The 24,906-nt window shown below is 58.5% G+C and overlaps 1 protein-coding gene across 2 annotated transcripts in view; it reads right to left on the bottom strand.

The window, feature by feature from the left end:
* LMOD1 (leiomodin 1) overlaps positions 1-24,888 on the bottom strand; it is a 26,346-nt gene extending 1,458 nt beyond the window's left edge. Inside the window, exons 1-3 of one of the 2 annotated variants that reach the window (XM_032710970.1) lie at positions 24,805-24,888; positions 21,137-21,397; positions 563-2,119 (exon numbers count right to left, since the gene is read on the bottom strand). In XM_032710970.1, the coding sequence (XP_032566861.1) occupies positions 563-2,119; positions 21,137-21,388 (1,809 nt within the window). In that variant the 5' untranslated portion in view covers positions 21,389-21,397; positions 24,805-24,888. Of the gene's footprint in view, positions 1-562; positions 2,120-21,136; positions 22,942-24,804 lie in introns of those variants that run through there. The other variant, XM_032710968.1, reaches the window with a different exon arrangement.
* Between the last annotated feature and the right edge of the window lie 18 nt (positions 24,889-24,906).

The raw sequence follows: 24,906 nt of genomic DNA, 5'->3' as shown, positions 1-24,906 counted from the left end.
TAGGCCACGCTGGTTGTCCCCGCACTCCAGCCCGAGGACATGGACACAAAACCCTGGGAGTGAGGGAGGTGTTCCAGGGCTCCCTGTTGGGATCAGCATTGGAGATGGAGCTTCTCCCACCTCCCACCCCAGGGCTGCAGCTCAGCCGGGCAGCAGGAGCTATGGATGGCTCCTTCCTGATGCCCCAGCCCCTGGATCCTCATGGATCCATGCCAGGAGCTCTGCCAAGGGATGGATCTGCCCCTTTGGTGCTCTGCCAAGGGTTGGATCTCCTCCTGCTGCATGCTCTGCCAAGGGATGGATCTGCTGATCCTATCTGGATCTGCTGATTCCACCTGCCCTATAAAGGATGCTAAAGGATTCCTTTGGCCCCCCATGTCCTTGGCAAAGGGATGGATCCCCCCGCACAGGGGTTGGGACCCCTGTGCCCGTGTCTGGTTGGGACCACAGACCCCCCATTCTGGAGGACAACCCTCCCCTCTCCACTGCCCGAGTGACAACACCCGCACCCTCACCCAGAGCCCACCCTCCAAAAACGGGCCCCTCCGGAGCCCCCACTTGCCTTCTTGAGCTGTTTGAGGTTACTGGAGCGAATGGCTGCCAGGAGCTGGTCCCGTGAGTTCTTCTCCTGTGCTGGCAGCGCCCGGTCCCCCAACTTCCTCTGCGTGGCTGGGGACAGCGAGTTCCGCAGGTTCTCATTGATCAGGGGTGGGGCGAGTGGAGGGGGTGGCGGGGGCGGCGCCGCAGGAGCCCCCCCTGCCTTGGGGGAGCTCTTGAGGGAGGCCTTGGGCGACGGCTGCGGGGATGCCTTGGGGGACCCCTTGGGCAGCGCTCCGGCCTTGGGCACCTGCAGCAGGTCCTTCTTCTCGCCCCTCTCCTGCGCCAGCTTCTGCTCCTGCAGGCGCCGCTGCCGCTGCCGGTCCATGTTGCGGCTCAGCAGGTTGGTGACGGTCATGCGCGGCCCGGCCAGCTCGAAGTGGTAGCCCAGCTTGAGCAGGGTGGTGTTCTCCTTGAGCAGCTTGGCGATCTCCATCTCAGTCTTGCCGCCGCAGATGTGCCGCTGGTTGTGGAAGCGTAGCTCGGTCAGGGTGTCATTCTGCAGCAGCGCTCGGAAGATGGCCAGGATGCCCTTGCCCGTGATGTGGTTGGAGTCCAGGTTGATGCTAGTCAGCACCTTGTTGGACTTGAGCATGATGGAGATGGCAAAGGCCACGTGGTCATCGGCGCGGGTGTTGGCCAGGGCGAACACCTTGACCACGGTGTTGAACTCCAGGGCCTCGGTGAAGCGCACCAGGGTCTCGTTGTTGATGCAGTCGGAGTTGTTGACGTTCACCTCGGTCACCTCGGCGTCATTGTTCTTCACCTTCTCGATGAGTTCATCGAAGATGCTCGAGGCCTCGTCGTCCTTGGGCGGCTCCGCAGCTTTGGGGGGTCCCGCCTTGCCCTCCTGCTTCTCCGCCGCTGCCTTTTCTGCCTCTGCCTGGGGTTTCTCCTTCTCCTCCACCCTGGCTGTTTTCCCAGCTGAACCCTTTTCCTCTTCTTTTTTTAATTTGTCTTTCTCCCCTTCCCCTCCCGTGGCTTTCTCCCCCTGTCTCTTTGGTTCTGAGCTCTTCTCCTCCTCCTTTTTGTCCTTCCCTGTGTCCTTCTTGGATGCTGAAACCTTTTCTTCCTTTTTGTCCTTCCCTGTATCCTTTGCTGCTGAGCCCTTCTCTTCTTCCTTTTTCTCCTTCCCTGCATCCTTATTCTTTACATATGAGCCCTTCTCCTCCTTTTTATCCTTCCCTGCCTCCTTCTTCAATGCTGAGCTCTTCTCTTCCTCCTTGTGGTCCTTCCCCGTGTCCTTCTTCAGCACTGAGCCCTTCTCTTCCTCCTTCTTGTCCTTCCCCATCAGCTTTTTCTCCATGGCCTTCACTTTATCATTCATGGCTTTGTTCTCTTTGCTCTTGGGCTTGGGCTCAGGCTCAGCTTTACCTTTGGGCTCTGTTTTCTGAACACCTTCCTCCTTTTTGGAGTCTTTGTCCACTTTCGGGTCTCGTTTCTGGGCCAGGTCTTTGGGGGGAGTTTCCTTTCCCTTTTCTTCTTCATTTTTGTCTCCTTTGCTCTCGCTCAACCTGGTTTCCTAAAGAGGGAAGAACACCTGGGAGTTACAGAGACAGGAGTTTCCCACCCTGGTCTCACTGCCCCCAGGCCCGCCCCTCCATCCCACGGGAGCGTCCTGAAGCCTTGGGAAGCGGAATGTTTGACGCAGCCAAGGCTCCAGGGAAGGGTTTCTCAAAGCCCCATGCAGCTCCCCAGGGCACCTCTGCTCTCCTGCTGCCTCCAGCCCCTTCTTGAAGGGCTCCAGAGCTCCAGAGCTGTGTCCCATGGGAACCCGCTGAGCTGCAGGAGGCCCCTCCTGTCCCACCTCCCGTGAGTTCTCCTTGTTTGAATCCCCTTCCCAACCAGGGCTCGATTTAGTGCCCATCCCCCTGTGAGCCCCAGGTGCTTTCCCACCTTTCCCAAGCGATTTCCAGCTGGATTCCCCGTGGATTTGCCCAGTTTGGAGCCCAACACTCCCTACACCGGCCTGGCCACGTGTCAGGCAGGGGAGAAGCCACAGCCAGGGACAGGGGTGACACTGCTGTCCCCAGTCCTGGGCTCCCCAAAACCAGCCCCCTGGTGACACTAGGTTATCACTGAGCAGAAAACCAATTTCTTGCTTGTAACGCCTGAAGTTCTCCCAGCACAATCTGCTCCTGGTGTCCAAAGGCAGAGGAGGAGGGAAGGGCTGAGCTGGGAGGGTCTGGGAGAAGGGCAGAAGGAATTCCTGGTGATTTTTCCAAGTCCCTGACCCTTGGCATAGCCTGTCCTGGGCACTGCTGCTGGACACAGCCAGTACCAGCAGCTCTGGGACACGGCAGGGAGACCTTGGAGCCCCTTCCAGGGCCTAAAGGGGCTCCAGGAGAGCTGGAGAGGGACTGGGGACAAGGGATGGAGTGACAGGACACAGAGAATGGCTTCCCACTCCCAGAGGGCAGGGAGAGATGGGATATTGGGAAGGAATTCTTGGCTAGGAGGGTGGGGAGGCCCTGGAATGGATTTCTCAGAGGATGCCCCATCCTTGGAAGTGTCCAAGGCCAGGCTGGAGCAGCCTGGGATAGTGGGAGGTGTCCCTGCCCATGGCAGAGGTGGGATGGGATTTAAGGTTCCTTCCAAGCCAAACCAGTCTGGAATTCTGTGGGGCACCCCCACTCCCCTGGAGAGGAGCCAGTGCTCCCAACAGGTCCCTGAAGGCAGAGGAATCCCTGACATCCCTTGGATCAAAGCTGCTGCACAGAGAAGGATCTCACTGTAAATTCCACTCGGGATGTTGCAGTTTAACCCCTTCCCTGCTCCCCAACCCGGGAACACACTGGCCCTGCCCCTCCCCCCTGGCCTGCGAGATCCTGGGATTCCCGGGAAAGGAGAGAAGGTGCCTCTGGGAGAGGCAGGTGATCCCTCCCTGGACCCTCTCAGGGGCAGGACAGCACTGTGGCTTCATCCAGGGCCTGGAACCCCCAAATCCAAGTCCAAATACCCCAGTGTGCAGCTGGGCTGGTGTCCTCCTCCTCCTCCTCTTCCTCCTCCTCTTCTTCATCCTCCTCCTCCTCCTCCCCATCCCCATCCCAGGGCTCCACGGTGTCCATGCTGGGGCATCTCTGCCTTCCCAAAACCCGGCTCTGCCGGCCCTCAAGGCCTGGTTTTTGTGGAGAGAACAGGCTGGGCCGTGGCTGGGGCAGCCCTGAGCACTGTCTGTGCCTGGGGGATAAACAGATGCCACTGGGGAAGTGTTTGTTTAGTTAAGAGATTTCTTGGCTCCCCTGCAAGGACAGAACAGGCACCAGAGGGAACGTGCCAGACCCCCCCAGTCCAACCCCAGGGACAGGGATGGGGCTCCCAGGGGTGTCCTGAGGGCTGCAGGAGCAGGGGATGCCACCGAGTGGGTCCTTCCCACCGAGACATTCCCAGAGCTGGGGTGGAACCTACACCCTGGGGACAGTGCCCAGGTTGTCACCCCCGGGCAGTGGGGACACTCCTTCCCCCTGCCCCGGGACCCCAGGCTGGGCTGTGCCCTCTCCGCGGCCATCCCTGCCTGCTCCCTGCTGGAATACTTCCCTCGGATCTCTGGAAACCAGCGCCCTCCCGCTCCATCCCCGGTGCCACGGGCGCAGCTGGGAGGGAATGTTTTTCCCCGGCGGGTCAGACCTTCACAAATAAAGCCGAACACAAACAGGCCGGGACGGGCCGATGAATCACCCGGGTTGGGTGACCCCAAATGCCCCCCGGCCCTTCCCGGCCCTCCCAGGCCCTCCGCGGTTCCGCAGCCCTCAAAGCCTCAAACCTCCCGATGTTCCCTTAAAAGGCAAAGGAGACTAGGGAACTTCTCGCCTGGAATCCGAGGGCTCCGAGCGGGGCCGGGATGGGGATGGAGCCGGGAATGGGGATGGAGCCGGGAATGGGGACGGAGCGGTGGAGGGTGGGAGGAGCCGGGGGGGGGGGTATGGGGTCTGCCCTGAACGACCCTCGGTTCATTTTATGGTGGAAAAGGGAAGGTTTGGGAAGGGAAGGGAAGGGAAGGTTTGGGAAGGGAAGGTTTAGTTTCGGAAGGTTTGGGAAGGGAAGGTTTGGGAAGGTTTGGGAAGGGAAGGTTTGGGAAGGGAAGGTTTGGGAAGGTTTGGGAAGGTTTGGGAAGGGAAGGTTTGGGAAGGTTTGGGAAGGTTTGGGAAGGTTTGGGAAGGCTTGGGAAGGGAAGGTTTGGGAAGGTTTGGGAAGGGAAGGTTTGGGAAGGGAAGGTTTGGGAAGGTTTGGGAAGGGAAGGTTTGGGAAGGTTTGGGAAGGGAAGGGAAGGGAAGGGAAGGTTTGGGAAGGTTTGGGAAGGGAAGGTTTGGGAAGGGAAGGTTTGGGAAGGTTTGGGAAGGTTTGGGAAGGTTTGGGAAGGGAAGGTTTGGGAAGGTTTGGGAAGGTTTGGGAAGGTTGGGAAGGTTTGGGAAGGGAAGGGAAGGTTTGGGAAGGGAAGGGAAGGTTTGGGAAGGGAAGGGAAGGTTTGGGAAGGGAAGGGAAGGGAAGGGAAGGGAAGGGAAGGGAAGGGAAGGTTTGGGAAGGGAAGGTTTGGGAAGGGAAGGAAGGGAAGGTTTGGGAAGGGAAGGGAAGGGAAGGGAAGGGAAGGAAGGGAAGGGAAGGGAAGGTTTGGGAAGGGAAGGTTTGGGAAGGGAAGGTTTGGGAAGGGAAGGTTTGGGAAGGTTTGGAAGGGAAGGGAAGGTTTGGGAAGGGAAGGTTTGGGAAGGGAAGGTTTGGGAAGGGAAGGTTTGGGAAGGGAAGGTTTGGGAAGGTTTGGGAAGGGAAGGTTTGGGAAGGGAAGGTTTGGGAAGGGAAGGTTTGGGAAGGTAAGGGAAGGTTTGGGAAGGTTTGGGAAGGTTTGGGAAGGGAAGGGAAGGTTTGGGAAGGTTTGGGAAGGTTTGGGAAGGGAAGGGAAGGGAAGGTTTGGGAAGGGAAGGGAAGGGAAGGGAAGGGAAGGGAAGGGAAGGGAAGGGAAGGGAAGGGAAGGGAAGGGAAGGGAAGGGAAGGGAAGGGAAGGGAAGGTTTGGGAAGGTTTGGGAAGGGAAGGTTTGGGAAGGGAAGGGAAGGTTTGGGAAGGGAAGGTTTGGGAAGGTTTGGGAAGGTAAGGTTTGGGAAGGGAAGGTTTGGGAAGGGAAGGGAAGGTTTGGGAAGGTTTGGGAAGGTTTGGGAAGGGAAGGTTTGGGAAGGTTTGGGAAGGGAAGGTTTGGGAAGGTTTGGGAAGGGAAGGTTTGGGAAGGTTTGGGAAGGTTTGGGAAGGGAAGGTTTGGGAAGGTTTGGGAAGGGAAGGGAAGGGAAGGTTTGGGAAGGGAAGGGAAGGTTTGGGAAGGGAAGGTTTGGGAAGGTTTGGGAAGGGAAGGTTTGGGAAGGGAAGGGAAGGTTTGGGAAGGTTTGGGAAGGGAAGGTTTGGGAAGGGAAGCTTTGGGAAGGGAAGGGAAGGGAAGGGAAGGTTTGGGAAGGTTTGGGAAGGGAAGGTTTGGGAAGGGAAGGTTTGGGAAGGTTTGGAAGGGAAGGTTTGGGAAGGGAAGGTTTGGGAAGGGAAGGTTTGGGAAGGGAAGGTTTGGGAAGGTTTGGGAAGGTTTGGGAAGGTTTGGGAAGGTTTGGGAAGGTTTGGGAAGGTTTGGGAAGGGAAGGTTTGGGAAGGGAAGGTTTGGGAAGGGAAGGGAAGGGAAGGGAAGGGAAGGTTTGGGAAGGGAAGGTTTGGGAAGGGAAGGTTTGGGAAGGTTTGGGAAGGGAAGGTTTGGGAAGGGAAGGTTTGGGAAGGGAAGGTTTGGGAAGGGAAGGGAAGGGAAGGGAAGGGAAGGGAGGTTTGGGAAGGTTTGGGAAGGGAAGGTTTGGGAAGGAAGGTTTGGGAAGGGAAGGGAAGGTTTGGGAAGGGAAGGTTTGGGAAGGGAAGGGAAGGGAAGGGAAGGTTTGGGAAGGGAAGGGAAGGGAAGGGAAGGGAAGGGAAGGGAAGGGAAGGGAAGGGAAGGGAAGGGAAGGTTTGGGAAGGGAAGGGTTGGGCAGGGAAGGGAAGGGAAGGTTTGGGAAGGGAAGGGAAGGGAAGGTTTGGGAAGGGAAGGTTTGGGAAGGGAAGGTTTGGGAAGGGAAGGGAAGGGAAGGGAAGGGAAGGGAAGGGAAGGTTTGGGAAGGGAAGGGAAGGGAAGGGAAGGGAAGGAAGGGAAGGGAAGGGAAGGGAAGGGAAGGTTTGGGAAGGTTTGGGAAGGGAAGGGAAGGGAAGGGAAGGGAAGGGAAGGGAAGGGAAGGGAAGGGAAGGGAAGGGAAGGGACGGGAAGGGAAGGGAAGGTTTGGGAAGGTTTGGGAAGGGAAGGTTTGGGAAGGGAAGGTTTGGGAAGGGACGGTTTGGGAAGGTTTGGGAAGGTTTGGGAAGGGAAGGTTTGGGAAGGGAAGGTTTGGGAAGGTTTGGGAAGGGAAGGTTTGGGAAGGTTTGGGAAGGGAAGGGAAGGTTTGGGAAGGGAAGGTTTGGGAAGGTTTGGGAAGGTTTGGGAAGGTTTGGGAAGGGAAGGGAAGGGAAGGTTTGGGAAGGGAAGGTTTGGGAAGGGAAGGTTTGGGAAGGGAAGGGAAGGTTTGGGAAGGGAAGGGAAGGGAAGGGAAGGGAAGGGAAGGGAAGGGAAGGTTTGGGAAGGTTTGGGAAGGGAAGGGAAGGGAAGGGAAGGTTTGGGAAGGGAAGGTAAGGTTTGGGAAGGGAAGGGAAGGGAAGGGAAGGGAAGTTTTGGGAAGGGAAGTTTTGGGAAGGGAAGGTTTGGGAAGGGAAGGTTTGGGAAGGTTTGGGAAGGGAAGGTTTGGGAAGGTTTGGGAAGGGAAGGTTTGGGAAGGTTTGGGAAGGGAAGGTTTGGGAAGGTTTGGGAAGGTTTGGGAAGGTTTGGGAAGGTTTGGGAAGGTTTGGGAAGGGAAGGGAAGGGAAGGGAAGGTTTGGGAAGGGAAGGTTTGGGAAGGGAAGGGAAGGTTTGGGAAGGGAAGGGAAGGTTTGGGAAGGTTTGGGAAGGTTTGGGAAGGTTTGGGAAGGTTTGGGAAGGTTTGGGAAGGGAAGGTTTGGGAAGGTTTGGGAAGGTTTGGGAAGGGAAGGGAAGGGAAGGTTTGGGAAGGGAAGGTTTGGGAAGGTTTGGGAAGGGAAGGTTTGGGAAGGGAAGGTTTGGGAAGGGAAGGTTTGGGAAGGGAAGGTTTGGGAAGGGAAGGAAGGTTTGGGAAGGGAAGGTTTGGGAAGGGAAGGTTTGGGAAGGGAAGGGAAGGGAAGGGAAGGGAAGGGAAGGTTTGGAAGGGAAGGTTGGGAAGGGAAGGGACGGGAAGGGAAGGTTTGGGAAGGGAAGGGAAGGGAAGGGAAGGGAAGGGGAAGGGAAGGGAAGGGAAGGGGAAGGAAGGAAGGGAAGGGAAGGAAGGGAAGGGAAGGGAAGGGAAGGGAAGGTTTGGGAAGGGAAGGGAAGGGAAGGAAGGGAAGGGAAGGGAAGGGAAGGGAAGGGAAGGGAAGGGAAGGGAAGAGAAGGAAGGGAAGGAAGGGAAGGGAAGGGAAGGGAAGGGAAGGGAAGGTTTGGGAAGGTTTGGGAAGGAAGGTTTGGAAGGGAAGGTTTGGGAAGGTTTGGGTAGGGAAGGTTTGGGAAGGAAGGTTTGGGAAGGGAAGGTTTGGGAAGGTTTGGGAAGGGAAGGTTTGGGAAGGGAAGGTTTGGGAAGGGAAGGGAAGGGAAGGGAAGGGAAGGTTTGGGAAGGGAAGGTTTGGGAAGGGAAGGGAAGGTTTGGGAAGGTTTGGGAAGGGAAGGTTTGGGAAGGGAAGGGAAGGGAAGGGAAGGTTTGGGAAGGGAAGGGAAGGTTTGGGAAGGGAAGGTTTGGGAAGGGAAGGGAAGGTTCGGGAAGGGAAGGTTCGGGAAGGGAAGGGAAGGGAAGGGAAGGGAAGGTTTGGGAAGGGAAGGGAAGGGAAGGTTTGGGAAGGAAGGGAAGGTTTGGGAAGGGAAGGGAAGGGAAGGGAAGGTTCGGGAAGGTTTGGGAAAGGGAAGGTTTGGGAAGGGAAGGTTTCGGGAAGGGAAGGGAAAGGGGTAAGGTTTGGGAAGGGAAGGAAGGGAAGGTTTGGGAAGGAAGGGAAGGGAAGGGAAGGGAAGGGAAGGTTCGGGAAGGAAGGGAAGGGAAGGGAAGGAAGGGAAGGTTTAGGGAAGGTTTGGGAAGGGAAGGTTTGGGAAGGGAAGGGAAGGTTGGGAAGGGAAGGGAAGGTTTGGGAAGGGAAGGGAAGGGAAGGTTTGGGAAGGAAGGTTTGGGAAGGAAGGGAAGGTTTTGGGAAGGTTTGGGAAGGGAAGGGAAGGAAGTTGGAAGGGAAGGGAAGGGAAGGGGAAGTTTGGGAAGGGAAGGGAAGGTTAAGGGAAGGGAAGGGAAGGGAAGGTTTGGGAAGGGAAGGTTTGGGAAGGGAAGGGAAGGGAAGGGAAGGGAAGGTTTGGGAAGGGAAGGTTAGGGAAGGGAAGGTTTGGGAAGGGAAGGGAAGGGAAGGGAAGGGAAGGGAAGGAAGGGAAGGGAAGGAAGGGACGGGAAGGGAAGGGAAGGTTTGGGAAGGGAAGGGAAGGGAAGGGAAGGAAGGGAAGGGAAGGGAAGGGAAGGAAGGGAAGGTTGGGAAGGGAAGTTGGAAGGGAAGGGAAGGTTTGGAAGGTTGAAGGGAAGGTTTGAGGAAGGATTGGGAAGGTGAAGGAAGGGGGAAGGTGGGAAGGGAAGGTTTGGGAAGGGAAGGTAATGGGAAGGGAAGGGAAGGTTGGAAGGAAGGTTAGGGAAGGGAAGGTTTGGGAAGGGAAGGTGGAAGGGAAGGTTTGGAAGGTTTGGGAAGGGAAGGTTTGGGAAGGGAAGGTTTTTTGGGAAGGTTTGGGAAGGAAGGTTGGACGGGAAGGTTGGGAAGGGAAGGTTTGGAAGGTTTGGGAAGGGAAGGGAAGGTTTGGGAAGGGAAGGGAAGGGAAGGTTTGGGAAGGTTTGGGAAGGGAAGGGAAGGGAAGGTTTGGGAAGGGAAGGTTTGGGAAGGGAAGGGAAGGTTTGGGAAGGGAAGGTTTGGGAAGGGAAGGGAAGGTTTGGGAAGGGAAGGTTTGGGAAGGGAAGGGAAGGTTTGGGAAGGTTGGGAAGGGAAGGGAAGGTTTGGGAAGGGAAGGGAAGGGAAGGTTTGGGAAGGGAAGGTTTGGGAAGGGAAGGTTTGGGAAGGGAAGGGAAGGGAAGGGAAGGGAGGGAAGGGAAGGGAAGGGAAGGGAAGGTTTGGGAAGGGAAGGGAAGGGAAGGGAAGGGAAGGAAGGTTGGGAAGGAAGGGAAGGTTTGGGAAGGGAAGGGAAGGGAAGGGAAGGTAAGGGAAGGGAAGGGAAGGGAAGGGAAGGGAAGGGAAGGGAATGGAAGGGAAGGGAAGGGAAGGGAAGGGAAGGGAAGGGAAGGGAAGGGAAGGGAAGGGAAGGGAAGGGAAGGGAAGGGAAGGGAAGGGAAGGGAAGGGAAGGGAAGGGAAGGGAAGGGAAGGGAAGGGAAGGGAAGGGAAGGGAAGGGAAGGGAAGGGAAGGGAAGGCCACGGAGATGCTCCAAAGGCTGTAGCCCATCTGCTCTGGAGCCAGGCTGGGAGAGGTGGGAATGTTCCCATGGAGAAGAGAAGGCTCCAGGGAGATCTTGGAGCCCCTTCCAGGGCCTAACGGTGCTCCAGGAGAGCTCGAGAGGGACTGGGGACAAGGGGTGGAAGAACAGGACACAGGGAATGGCTTCCCACTGCCAGAGGGTGATATTGGGAAGGAACTCTTGGATGGGAGGGTGGGGAGGGGCTGGAATCAGTTTCCCAGAGGATGCCCCATCCCTGGAAGTGTCCAAGGCCAGGTTGGACGAGGCTTGGAGCAGCCTGGGATAGTAAGAGGTGTCCCTGCCTGGGGCAGGGGTGGGACTGGATGGGATTTGAGGTCCCTTCAACCCACACCATTCCAGGATTCCATGAGGAGTCCTGGAGGCTCCTTCCTGAGGTCCCTGCTGGGGACACGTGTGGAACTGCCCCCCAGGGAGGAGAAGTGGGTGTCAGCAGAACATGCCGGGACCCCTCAACCTGCAGTCCTGGCAGTGACTCCATCTCCAGTGTCACGGGATCACTGAGATTGGAAAAGCCCTCCCAGCCCATGGATCCCCCTGTTCCCAATCCCTACCTTGTCCCCCAGCCCAGAGCACTGAGTGCCACGTCCAGGCCTTCCTTCCAGGGGTGGGGACTCCAAACCCCCTGGGCAGCCCCTTCCCGTGCTTTACAGCCCTTTCCAGGCAGGAATTTCCCCAATATCCAACCTGACCCTCCCTGGCTCAGCCTGAGGCCATTCCCTCTCCTCCTGTCCCTTGCTACCTGGGAGCAGAGCCCGAACCCCCCAGGCCCCCCCTCCTGTCAGGGAATTCCGGAGGGAGAAGATTCTTCCTGATCCTCCTTTTCCCAGGCTGAGCCCCCCAGCTCCCTCAGGGCTTCTCCAGCCCCTTCCCAGCTCCCTTCCCGGCCCTGGACACGCTTCCAGTGGCCTCTGGAAGCTGAGGGTGGGACTTTACCTCCCAGCTGTGGGACTTCCCCTTCCAGCTGTGCGACATTCCCCTGGGATGGCACAAAAGCCCCGGGAGCACCAGGGGGGAAACCTGAGCCAGGATCAGCCCCATCCCGACCCCTAGCTGGGAAATCTGGGCTCAGTTCCAAGGACGGAATTTCTGACCATGCCTGGAGCCACCAGAGCCCAGGACCCTTCCCTGGGACCCTCTGCCTCCCTCCTCTCCAGCACATTCCCACATTGGCCACTTGGCACGTGGATGTGGCCACCAACAGACACCCTGTGCTCCCTGCAGAGCAACCAGAGTCCCCCCGGGGCTGCAGGGTGGGGACAATCCCTAGCTGAGGGCTCATCGCTCTCTCCCAAGCTCTGCTGGGATAACAAATCCCTCCTGCAGCCAAGGGGACAGGAGGTCCAGGAAGGGGGGGAGAGCTCACCCAAATCTGGGGGTCAGAGGGGGTTCCCAGCCCAGACTGGTGAGAGAAGGAAGTGGGTTGGGAACAGTTCTGGATCTCTGCCTGTCTGGGTCACTGCCCAGGAGGTTCAGCCCATCCTCCAAGAGTGTCCCCAGAATCTCCTGAGCCACCACGAGGCTCAAACTCACACCTCCAACCTTGGCCATCAACTTCCGGAGTCACCTCCCTCCTGCTGCACTCCAGGGACCCCCAGGGCCCCTCTGTCCTCCCCCAAACCCCCTGAGCCCCCAAGGGAGGCAGCAGCATCACACACACACCCCCCCCCGGTGGGACCCCGGGGTTGGGAACAAGCCACGGGGGAGCTCCCGGGGACAGGAATGTCCCCCAGGGCTGTCCCACCCCCCCGAGGTTCCCCGGGGGGGAGGGTTGCAGGTTGTTTGGGGTCCCTTGGGGTGGTTCCCACTCCTGTTCCACTCCAGCCATAGGAGAGGGGGGTTAATAACCAATTCACATCCAAACAAACTGCCCGAGTTGCTCCTTCCCTGCATCCCTCGGCCAGCTGGGAGGAACTCAGGGACAACTCAGAGCCAAGGACATTCCAGGAAAGAATTCCATGTCCTTGGTCGAGTCTTGGGAGCTGCTGGACCTGCAACGCCAGAGACCACCAGGAACGGGTCCCTGAGATCCTGCTGAGCCTGGCACGGACAGGGATGGGGACTCCTGCCCTTGAACTGGGGACAGACTGACCCTGGCATAGCCAGGACACCCCTCAGCTGGGGACAGACCCCTCGGGGGTGTCCTGAGAGCCCCCTCCCACCCCGCAGTGTCCCCCCTGTTCCCAGGCAGCCAAGGGGGTCTCCCGTGGTACTTCTGGGTTCCTGGGGCATGGAGGGAGGGTTGCAGGAGCTCTGGGACACGCAAACCCTGCTCCAGGGGGATGTAAACAGCTCCCTGCCCTCCCAGAATTCCTGGTGTTTTAACGAGGAACTCAGTTTTTCCCCTTCCCTTCTGCCTGCTCAGACCTCCCTGACCCCAAAAGCCATTCCCAGTGCTTTTCAGAGGTGCCCTTTCCAGGAGCAGAGCTGCTCCTCAAGGACTGGGCAGCTCCTGGGCCTCACTTGGGGCTTGTTCGGCTGAATTTGGGCCAATAACAAATGTCCTGACAGGGTTTCCTTTAATAGAAGAGCTCCAGCCCTTCCATGGGGACAGAGCTGTTTTCCAGGAAGCCTCAAAGCCACTGGATACTCTGGGAATGGAAACCGTTTCTCCTTGAACCAAACCAGGTGTGAGAAGCCGGGATTTTTCCCTCCTACCCGCTGGATTCCCAGCCCTGCTCCTGCAGTGGGTGTTCCCAAGGTGAGACCTTTTCCCCGGTCTCCTCCTTCCCAGCAGAGGCTGTGAAGGGCAGTGAACTCGAGGGATTCACACCCTGGACACCTCCAGGCTGGATTTCTGCCTGACACACATTTTGGGCAGCCCATAACGAGCATTCCATGGGTTTGTAGGAACAGGAGACCTGCCATTCAGCTCCAGTGAGCCTGAAATCCCATCCTGAAACCCCACCCGTAAATCCCATCCCCATCCTCTGCGTCACCAGGGATAGATGCTCAGGGAACAGATCTTCCTGGGAATTCCTCCGGGAGCTCCAGGAGTCTGGGAATACATGGAAGCACCTGCAGGCCCTTGGTGGTGCAGGGATCCCATAGATCCTACCCAGCAGCCCCTGGGACAACACAGACACCCCCCCAGGGGCACTTGATGTGGGAGGAGCCCCTGCCTGGAAAACCAGAGCTGGTTTTGCTGGTTATTCCCTTAAATATTTTATGGAAAACAGGAGCAGTGGCTCCTCGGGCTCTGGCATCCCAGGACGTGGGGAGGGGGAGCTGGATGTGCCAGGGGTCACTGACTCTGGATCCTGGAAATGGGGGGGGTTTCCTTGGCAGGGAAGGGGCTCTCAAGGTTCTGCCAGGGCTGGTTCCCGTGCTGGGGTGTCCAAGGGGTGCCGTGGTGAAGGACTCCTGGGAGCCCTCGGGATAATCCAGGTGTGAATCCCGATCCAGCTCTGGTGTCTCAGCCCTGGGACCTGCTGGCACCTGTGCACGGATCTGCTGGATCATGGAATCACTGGGGTTGGAAAAGCCTTCTGAGATCGGGTCCAACCCTCCCCCGGCCCTGCCAAGGCCACCATGGAGAAAATGTCCCCAAGTGCCACATCCACGTGGTTTTTGAGCACCTCCAGGGGTGGGGACTCCAAACCCCCTGGGCAGCCCCTTCTCCTGCTTTACAGCCCTTTCCAGGCAGGAATTTCCCCAATATCCAACCTGACCCTCCCTGGCTCAGCCTGAGGCCGTTCCCTCTCCTCCTGTTCCTTGTTCCCTGGGAGCAGAGCCCAACCCCCCCCCGGCTCCCCCCTCCTGTCAGGGAATTCCAGAGGGAGAAGGTCCCCCCAATCCTCCTTTTCCCAGGCTGAGCCCCCCCAGCTCCCTCAGGGCTTCTCCAGCCCCTTCCTAACTCCCTTCCCGGCCCTGGACATGCTCCAGCCCCTCAGTGTCTTGTGAGGGGTCCAGAAGTGTCCCCTGGATGGGAGGTGTGACCCCAGTCCCTGCCCTGCTCCTGCCGGACACTCCCCGGCTGCTCCCGGCTCTGGTTTGGGAGCCCCAGTTCCTGCCTGTTCCATCCCTGCCTCCCCCTCTGGGCAGAGGGAAGGCCAGAGCAGGACTCCTGTCCCCTGTGACTGTCCCCTGCCACCACCTCGAGCTCACCCTGACACCTCTTGCCCCCTTCTTCCCTCTCCTTTTTTCTCTCTCCCTTCTTCCCTCTCCATCCCGCCATTCCCACACGGAGAGGGGTGGGCTGGGTGAGGCCACTGGCTGATCCCAGTGTCCTGCTGGGATCCCCAGGACAGTTTTGGGCCCTCAGGGATGTCCCAAGGCTGCTGAAGAGGCTGAGAGGGAACAGATGCAGCTCTTCCCCCCCCCATCTATTTATCAGCTCAACACAAACACATGTGAAACCTCCTGGGCAGCTCAGCCCATAAAAGCCAAACCCTCCAAACATTTCCAGGGATTTATCTGCATCCCAGTTGTGCTTTCTGTAAATATAGAACTTGGATTTTTACTCCTTTTTTTCTCAGATGGACTGGAAATCCAGCTTTTTTTTCCCTCCCCTCGTTTGTGCCCTTAGATGGACCGAGGATCTCCCAGGCATGGAGTGCCTTCGGAGTCATCTCCCGGGCACTGGGAACACTCTGTGCTGCTCCTTGTCCTGCTCATGAGAGGAAAACATGGAAAACGTGGAAAATAAGGGTTCTGCCCCCCCGTGGCCTCACAAAAACCCTGCTCTGGCCGGGAGGGTCCCTCTCACACTGGTTTTCAGGAGCAGCTCAAACCTCTGGGTGTTGTCATCTCACTCTCTCCAGCTGTTGTCCACTCAGGGAGCTGCTGTGGGATCATTCCCACTTTTCTCTTCCCCTTGGAGGGTTGTTTTGTCATCCCTGGGGGGTCCCAGCTCCTGCTCCTGCTGTTCTCCCCTCTCCTGATGGGGTTGAGGTGTTCCCAGAAATGCCCAGGGAGCCCAGACAGACACAGCTTCCACTTCTGGGCAGCACCAGGTGACAGATAAAAGTGATCTCCTGGATGTCACAGGATCCCTGAGGTTGGAAAAGCCCTCCAAGATCAACTTGGAGTCCCCCCCTGTTCCCAATCCCCCCCTTGTTCCCCAGCCCAGAGCACTGAGGGCCCCATCCAGGCCTTCCAGGGGTGGGGACTTCAAACCTCCCTGGGCAGCCTCTCCCAGGGTCTGACCACCTTTTCTATGAGGAAATTCCTCACGATGTCCCACCTGACCCTCCCCTGGCACATTTGGAGCCGTTCCCTTGTCCTGTCCCTGTTCCTGGGAGCAGATCCCGACACCTGGACAAACCACCCAGGACCTCCTGTGGGGACAAACAGGAACAACCCAACCCCTCTGGCTCCTTCCCAGAGCTGTGCCCAGTCTGGATATCCTGGATGTGATCCATGAGGGAATGCAGAGCCCAGCTCCATCCCCTCTGTGCCAGTGGAAGGACCCAAAGCTTTGTCCACTTCCCACCCCGGGACCCCTGGAGAGGCCCTGGAGGGATGTCCCCATGTCACCCCCCCAGCACCCCTCTGGAGGGCAGGAGTTGGGCAGAGCGACATGTCCTGGACTGTTCTTCCCTGGGAGTGGGAGGGGGGGGATGGAATTCCCAGAGGCTGCCCCATCCCTGGAAGTGTCCAAGGCCAGCCTGGATAAACTTGGAGCAGCCTGGGATAGTGGGAGGTGTCCCTGCCCAGGGCAGGGCTGGGACTGGATGGGCTTTGAGGTCCCTCCAACCCAAACTGTCCTGGCATTCTAGGATTCTGGAGCTCCTCTGCTCTGGAGCCAGGCTGGGAGAGCTGGGAATGTTCCCCTGGAGAAGAGAAGGCTCCAAGGAGACCTTGGAGCCCCTTCCAGAGCCTAAAGGGGCTCCAGGAGAGCTGGAGAGGGACTGGGGACAAGGGATGGAGGGACAGGACACAGGGAATGGCTTCCCACTGCCAGAGGGCAGGGATGGATGGGATATTGGGAAAGAATTCTTGGCTGTGAGAGTGGTGAGGCTCTGGAATGGACTTCTCAGAGGACGCCCCATCCCTGGAAGTGTCCAAGGCCAGGTTGGAGCAGCCTGGGATAGTGGGAGGTGTCCCTGGGGCAGGGGTGGGATGAGCTTTGAGGTCCCTCCAACCCAACCCATTCCAGGATCCTCTGGACTCATTCTCCGAGGTCCATTCCAACCACAGCAATTTTCTGATGAGGGAAAAGGGCCCAGCCCAGGACATGGTTCAAAGGAAGGCAAGAGCTGGGAACTGGGAACTCTTGGGAGGCAGCTAGAACAGTCCTGGGATGTGGTCAGGCTGGGCTGGGAACACAAGAGCCGGGTTTAAGCAAACCTGAGTCAGGCCCAGCCTGGGGAGACACTCCAGGAGCGACCCAAGCCCTGCGCTCCCTACTTGGGATCCCTGAGCCTGTCCCAGAGCTAAAGGCTTGGATTTCCCCCCATGTTTCCATGGAAAGATGACAAGCTTTGGGTATTAATGAGGATTTAAAGACCGGGAATGTCAAGTGGAATTACTGCCGTTGGTTTTCCCGGGGTGTTGAAGGACTCCCTGGGGAGGATCTTCCCTCTCCATGCAGGGAATTCCAGGGCCTGGATTAAAACCCTCCTGGCCCAGGCCACAAACCCCCGCGAGTGAAAGGAAGGCAGGACTTTTCCCATGACATTCCCAAGGAGTTTGAAATCCTTCTCCATAGCAGCAGGACCCTCTAGGTCCAGCATCCCTCAAAAATGCTGGATTTGGATTAAATAATCCCCCTGAGGCCACTGGTGTTCCCTCTGCATCCAAACCAGGCCATGAGGAACCTGTCCAGCCTGTGGAGCCTGGGAACACAGGGATATTCCCAGGAGCCTGCAGGGAGAAGGATCCATGGATCTGGAGCAGGAGGGGCTGTTCCCTGCAGAGGAGGGAGCGGAATATCCCAAAGGAAGGGAAGTGTTGGAAGATCCCGGAGCCAGCTCAGCTCTTCCCACGGGAAGGGAGTTCAGCCTCCAGGACACAGAAATACAGGAACCATCCACACTGGGCACAACTTCCATGGCATCCAGTGACCCCTGTCCAGAGTCTTTCCCTCTGGGAAGCTGCTCCTGGATCCCATGGGAAGGACCCCCCCGGTGGGAGGGTCCTGGCAGAAGGAGTGGGTTGGTGTCCCTGGAATGACCCCCCTCCCCCAGCAAGATGATGCTCCTTCACGGAATTCCTTGCATTTCCCAGCCATCCGTGCCTGGAATCAAATCCAAGCCGGCCCTGTTGGGAGGCAGGACTAGGAATTCTGGTGGGGTTGGGGTATCCTGGTGTCCTCTCCCTGCAGGGGAAGCTCAGGGGCTGTTTTTGGACAACACTCTCTGGAGGGATTTGGGGGGGTCCCGTGAAGGGCTGGGCTGGACTCGATGATCCCTGTGGGCCCCTTCCCACTCAGGATATTCCAGGATTCCACGAGGTGAGGGAAGGAGGCTCCATCCATTCCCAGGGAAGGTGGTGGTGCTGGAGAAGGGAGAGCACAGGGAGGGGCTCCATGTTTTGGGAGCCCCCTGGGCCCTGTGGGGATCCAAGGAGAGCCAAGGGCAGCAGCAGGTGGATTTTGTGGAATTCTTTGAGAAGGAAAAACCTTCTGCTGCGGATTTGGCAACTTCCAAGGAGAAACTGTCCACCAAACCACCTGGAATTTGTGGCTCATGTGGAATTTGTGATCTTTCCCATGGGCTCTGCTCCTCAGAACCCTGGGAGGGTTCAGGGGTGACAAAATGCCACTGGGGAAGCTCATGGAATGATGGAATGGTTAGGGTTGGAAGGGACCTGAAGATCATTCCCTGAAAATCATCCTGGTAGGGACCTAAAGATCATTCCCTAAAGCCCATCCTGGCGGGACCCCCTCGGGATGGGGGTGTCTCCAGGGGGAATGTTTGCTCAAACAGGAGGGTTTTGTCACCAGGAGCAGGGGAAGGACGGGACAGAACCCGGCAAGACCCCCCAGGCCCCTCTCCTGTCCCAGCTCAGCCCCCAGGGAGCCCCTTCCCATGGCAACTTTCCCTCCTCCGGAGGGAAATCCCAGGAATGATGTGAAGATTTCAAGGGACAGCAGGTCAGTTGTGCCCCAGGTAAATCATCCAGTGGTTAATCCTGGAATCCCAGGATGGTTTGGGTGGGAAGGACCTGCAATCCCATCCCATCCCACCCCTGCCCCAGGCAGGGACGCCTCCCACTATCCCAGGCTGCTCCAGCCTGGCCTTGGACACTTCCAGGGATGGGGCATCCTCTGGGAAATCCATTCCAGGGCCTCCCCACCCTCCCAGCCAAGAATTCCTTCCCAATATGCCATCTATCCCTGCCCTCTGGCCCTTTAATGCCACCATTCCCACTTCCCAGGGTGTTCCCAATCCCAGTTCCTCTCTCTTGATGCCTTTGCCTGTGACAAGAAAGAGCCACCAACTCCCAGAAATCCCCTCTTCCCTTATCTCCCAGGCAACACTCCTTCAGCTCCAGCTCCTGGGACACCTGGAGCTCCCCTCCCAGAGCTCCCTGGGCACTTCCAGAGGGAAGGAACCAGCCCAGGCTCCCCCTTGAGCTGGTTTTCCTTCCCCTCCCAATCCAAACTGGAGGAGGATGGATGGGGTGTCCAGGTCATTGAGGGGGTCCCTGGGGAAGTTTTGAAGGGTCTTGGGGAATCCTGGGTTGTCTGGGGGGGGAGTGTCTGGGTCATTGGGGGGGTCTCGGGGGGGTCCTGGGGGTCTCCAGGTCATTGGGGGGCCACTGGGACTGTTTTGGGGTCTCCAGTGACCCCAGACTCCCAGCTGAGGTGGGAACCCCAAGAGCATGGGGGGTCTTGGGGGGCCCTGCGAGAGTCTTGGGGGTCCCTGAGAGGATCCTGGGGGTCCTGGGGGTCTTGGGGGTCCTTGGGAGGGTCCTGGGGGTCTCCAGGTCATTTGAGGGGTGTTTGGGGTGGGTCGGGGGTCCCCAGTGACCCCAGACTCGCCCCCATCTGGCAGCAAAGCCCTGCCAGGGGCTGCCTCGCACGGGGGGAAATTCCCCTCCCGGAGTTGGATTTTGGGATCATTGCCGTGGGCTGCTGGTTCCACCCCCGTGTCCCGCGGGATCTGCCCGATCCCGGGGGCTGATCCCGGCTCCCGGCAGTGCCAGGAATGGGATTTTTCCCTTCCCCTCCACGGGCTGCAGTTCTGCCCCTCCAGCCCCTCCCGCGCCTCGACTCTCAGCCTTGGCTTTGCCTTCCATGGCCTGGAGCTTCCGAGCTCAGGGAAAAGCTTTTCCAGGTGCCCTTCCCACCTTCCAGGCCCTGCACCCTCTGCTGGGTGTCCCTCCTACCCGTGCCACCCCTTCCCACATCCCGAATCCCCTCCCACGGAACTCTCGGGAATCTGCCAAATCGTGTTATGTTCTAACAGGCAATTTCCTCTTTTTTCCAAAAAAACCCCAACTTTCCTCCTTTCCTCCTGATCGTGAACACTTCCCTCTCCCAGTTCCCGGCCAACTCCTCATCTTCCAACCGTTCCAAGGGAAACAGGAGCACGGGCGATGCCAAAACAAAGTGTCCCCCACCCGAAAAAGCAGCTTTTTCAGAGCCATTCCTTGGGATCGGCTGCAAACCAGTGCCCTCACTGGGGTAACTGGGGTTATCCTCGCTGGGAGAACTGGGGCCACACCACAGTGTTCCCCTTCCCAGCATCTCCTGTGGCACCTGCACTTCCCCACCGGGAAATCTTCCTGGGAATCAATCCCAGCCCGTGCCAGGAGGGACGGGGCTCTGTGTGTCCCCGGCCCACGCCAGGAGCCGCATTTGGAAGGGGGCGGCTGTTCCTTGTCCTTGAGCCACAGGAACATCTCAGGCATTCCGGGACCAGGCTGGGGGAGCCACTTAACCCCTTCCCAAACCTCCAGCTACTCCTCCTGCGGTGCAAATTTCCATTCCCCACATTTCGGGGGGAGAGGGGTCGCTCCAAGCCGCGCTCAGGAGAGGAACCTCCTCTGTAAACTCCAGCAAGACCAGGGAAGAGCCGTTTCCAAGCGATCCCGGGGCAATTCCAGCTCAGCTAACCAGCTGGAAGACCTGGGTGGCCTGGAACAGATCTGGAATTTAAGGGGGATCCACAAAATCCTTGGATCTGCTTGTGCTGCCGACACCTCTCAGCCCCAAATCCCACCTGGGACACGAAACCTGCCCGGGAGCACCTGGATAAAGAGCTGGAAAGTCACAGCCTTTCCCCCCCAGCTCAGCCATGGAAAACTAGGGAAACCAGCTGCTTCCCAGGCTCCCACGCACGATCACATCCCGAATATTCTTAGTGCAGAGGTGAAGGAATGTGCCAGAGAGTGGGATTGGATCCCGCTGAGGAGGCACAACAGGAGCAGAGGGACTGGCACGAAGCTCTCCAGCTCCAAACAAGCTCCCGAGGGATTTGACCAGCACAGGAAAGGAGATAAATGGGCCCAAATCCAAATTAAAGGATGGATTTGAAGCGAACAATAACTGGGAAACAAACGGTTTGGGGCCAAACCTGCTCCTTGATTCCCAGAAACTTTTTATTCCACAAGAACCAGGGGTTGTTGGAGCTTTTGCATGAGGAGGACTGGAAGGACCGAGAGGTCAGTGGTGTCCAGAGGGGGAAAAAGAGGGAAAAATGCAGCCCACAGGATTGCTGTCCCTGCACCTCCCGGGAATCCCATCTCCATTCCCATCCCATCTCCATCCCCAGCCCTGCCCAGGGATGTCAGAACAGGGACAGCAAGAAAATCCCTGGACACCAGCACAGCTTTGGCTTTGCGGGGAGCACCAGGATTTTAGGGGAGCACCAGGATTTTACAGGAACACCAGGATTTTAGGGGAACGCCAGGATTTCAGGGGAATACCAGGATTTCAGGGACACCCCGTCCCCTCTGGGATGCCTGGACCACCCCCTTGGTCCCTCCGTGACAGCAGCTCCTCCCCAGCACAGCCTTTCTCGGGATTTGTGTTCCCCACCTCCTCTCTCCCTCAGCCCAGGGGGGTTCCAGGTGTGTCCCCCCTTTCCCAGAGGGATCATGACTTACATCCACAGCCTGCTCCCTGCGCAGGACCCTCCTGGGCTCCCTGCCGTGGTGGTTCAGCTCCGGATCGCAGTTTTGGGGGCCGGGGGAGGAGTTTTCCGCGCGGTTCTTCTCGGTGGGGCTGCTCCCCTCGGCGTCCACCACGTCCAGCTCCTTCTCCAGCTCCTCCATCTCCTCCGGGGACAGCGTGGACAGCAGGTTGTCGATGTCCGGGTCCTCGCTGACCTGGCGCCGGTACTTGGCCACCTTGGACATCTTGGCCCTCTGGCGAGACACGGTGGCGGTTTTGGGGTTCCCGAGGCAGGAGAGAAAAAACCAGAAGCTGAAGCTCCCGAAGTTGCTTCCCGGGGGGCAGCAGGTGCTCAAGTGTTAAATCCCAGCGGCTCTCCCTGGTTTTCCAGAGGGGACAACCCGGGGCTGGCCAATGCCGGGGTCCGGCGGCGATTTGGGAGCCGGGAAGCCAATGGAGCGGGCGGGAGGCGGGGAAGGGGGGAGCGGGGGAGCCTGAAACCCGAGGACATTCCAGGGAAGCGGCCAGAGCCGCATGCCCAAATTTAGTGCGGAGCATTTCGCCTTTTAAAGGCAATGGGCCAACCCGGGGGAAAACAGGGAAAAACGCGCCCGCGGGCAGGAGGGGGATGGGGGGAGTAGCCCGCGCCAGGGGGGCTTCCAAAGTGGGCAGGGTGGCTACCGAGGGCTATGGGGACATGCTCTGCTGGGACAGGGACAGCTCCTGCCGGGATGGGACACGGAGCAGCCGCTCCAGAGTGAGTTTTCCTCTCTATCCCTCTGTGCCACTAACACAGATTTTTGGGAATGAGGGGGAGGTGGTGATGCTGGGGCAGACTGGTTTTCTTCGGAAGGATGGAGGCAGTGGAAGCGAGTGCTCCTGCTGGATCTGACCCTGGAACCATCACTTGGTTTGTATTTTATCAGAGCTCCTGCAATTCTCAAACCTCTGCTGGATCTGACCCTGGAACCATCACTTGGTTTGTATTTTATCAGAGCTCCTGCAATTCCCAAACCTCTGCAGGGTCTGACCCGACACCATCCCTGGGCTGGGCTCCATTAGAGCTCCTGCAATTCCCAAAGCTCTGCAGGGCTGCTCCTGCAGCTCCCCTTCCTCCCATCCTGCCCTTGCCAAGCCTCAAGACCTCCTTCCTTCTGCACAGCCCCAATACCTGCTCCTGCTCCAGGCAGTGCCCTCAGCCTGGGCTTTGCCCTGTGGCACCGACTTTCCATCTCCCTAATCCATAGGGAAGCTCCCCCGACCCTGAGTTTCCAGGCAGCTTTTCCACCATCCACTATCCTGCCATTTCATCCCTGTTTCCTTCATCCTTTATCACTCTCCTGAGGTTTCCTGCTCCCAGGCCTCTCCCTGCTCATCCAGGCAAGGAGCCCTTTGGTCTTCCTGGGTAAAAAAGCTCTCCTAAGATTTTCCTGCCCCTCTCCGCCCGTGTCCCTGTCCTAGATCTCCCCCTGAGCACAGTCAGTGAGGGCTTCAGGTGATTCTCCAATCCAGCCATTCCCCATCCTGTCTGGAAACGCAGATTCCTAGTGCATTCCAGGCTTTCCTTTATCTCCAGCCACAGCTCCTGCTCATTCCCTTCCTGTGATTCACCAGCAGGGCTGAGATTTTTTCCAGATTGGAGAAGGAACTGTTGGCTCTGGTTTCCAAGTGCACAACCCTAAACATTGTCCTCTTGGATCCCATCCCACCTCATCCCAGCGTTCCTGTCTCCCTGATCCCACAGTCCTCATCTTGGAGCTCATTTGCATCAGGAGGGACAAGGCCAGCCCCTTCCCCTTCTGGTCCCATGGAGTCCTGGTTTGGGTTGGAGGGACCTCAAATCTCATCCAGTCTCAGCCCTGCCATGGGCAGGGACACCTCCCACTATCCCAGGCTGCTCCAACTTTATCCAGCCTGACCTTGGACACTTCCAGGGATGGGGCATCCTCTGGGAAACTGATTCTAGAGCCTCCCCACCCTCCCAGGGAAGAATTCCTTCCCAATATCCCATCTGACCCTCCCTGTGGCAGTGGGAAGCCATTCCCTGTGTCCCGGCACAGTTCCCGATGGAGAGTCCCTGACCAGCTCCCTTGGCTCTTCTCCCCCAACCCTTCCATGGCTGTGCCGGGGCTGAGGGCAGCGGAACCCCCAGGAATGGGACATTTGGGGGCCATTTGGTGCCTTCTTTGCCGAAGGAGCCAAAGGAACGTCCAACCCCCCACCCTGGAGCTCTCTGGGGTCCTGCCCGGTCCCTTCCCAGCACACACGGAAAGTCTGGGAGAGAACCTGGACTTACAGGTGCTGGGATGGACAAGGGCTGCAGCAAGGAATCACCTCCCTGAGGAGGGCTGGGCCAGTGTGGGAACTCTTGGAGAGTCATGGAATTATTGAGGCTGAAAACCCCCCCCGCAAGACCACTGAGCCCAACCATCAACCCGCTCCCACCACTAAAACTGTCCCCAAGTGCCACAGCCACACATTTTTTTGGACACTCCCAGGGATGGGGACTCCAAATCCCCCTGGGCAGCCCCTTCCAATGCCTGAGCGCCCTTTCCATGCTGGAATTTCTCCAATATCCAACCTGACCCTCCCTGGCTCAGCCTGAGGCCGTTCCCTCTCCTCCTGTCCCTTGTTCCCTGGGAGCAGAGCCCATCCCCCCCCCCCCCCCCAGCTCCCCTCTCCTGTCAGGGAATTCTGGAGGGAGAAGGTTCCTCCCGATCCTCCTTTTCCCAGGCTGAGCCCCCCCAGCTCCCTCAGGGCTTCTCCAGCCCCTTCCCAGCTCCCTCAGTTCTCCTGCTGCTCCAGCCCCTTCCCCAGCTCCGTCCCCTTCCCTGGACATGCTCCAGGCCCCCAATGTCTCGTGAGGGGCCCAGAAGTGCCCCCGGGGTGGAGGTGTGACCCCAGCAGTGCCCAGCACCGGGGGTGAAGTCTCAGCACTTCCAGGAGAGTGGGAAGAGCTGCTCCCAAGGCTCCAGAGCTGGGAGAGGCCAAGATTTCACACTTTTCCCATCTCCCCTCTGTGGCCAAGGCAGAAGCCAGAACAGTATTTCCTGGTAACCCCCAAAACTGCGTCATCCCCTTGCCCCCACCTTAAATCAGGCCAAACACATCCCACCAGGGGCTGGGATGGAATTCCCAGAGAAGCCATGGCTGCCCCAAACCTGGAAGTGTCCAAGGCCAGGCTGGAGCAGCCTGGGATGGTGGGAGGTGTCCCTGCCCATGGCAGGGTGGGACTGCGTGGGCTTTGAGGTCCCTCCAAGCCAAACCATTCCAGGATTCCATGATCTGAGCACTTCTGCAGCTCTGGGAGCCCCTTGGAGGCTGCTGGACATATCCAAAGGGATGAGGGAGGGTGAGGAGGGGCTGGGATGGAATTCCCAGAGGCTGCCCCATCCCTGGAAGTGTCCAAGGCCAGGCTGGACAAACTTGGAGCAACCTGGGCTAGTGGGAGGTGTCCCTGCCCATGGCAGGGCTGGGACTGGATGGGGTTTAAAGTCCCTCCCAACCCAAACCAGCCTGGAATTCTCTGACAGAGATATTTAGGATTTTCCACAGCCAAGCATTCCCACAGTTACCAACTGTGAGGGGCTGGGACGGAATTCCCAGAGGCTGCCCCATCCCTGGAAGTGCCCAAGGCCAGGCTGGACAAACCTGGAGTAACCTGGCCGAGCGGGAGGTGCCAGTGCCCGAGGCAGGGCCGGGATTCAAGGAGCGACCCCGTCCCCTCCCCCCGCCCTCCCCTCACGCCGCCATTTCGGGGCCT

The sequence above is a fragment of the Chiroxiphia lanceolata genome, chromosome 25 (genome assembly GCF_009829145.1).
Source record: "Chiroxiphia lanceolata isolate bChiLan1 chromosome 25, bChiLan1.pri, whole genome shotgun sequence".
In the NCBI taxonomy this organism is placed as follows: Eukaryota; Metazoa; Chordata; class Aves; order Passeriformes; family Pipridae; genus Chiroxiphia; species Chiroxiphia lanceolata.
Note: the sequence above shows the minus strand (reverse complement) of the source record. Positions and strands in the feature narration are given on the sequence as shown.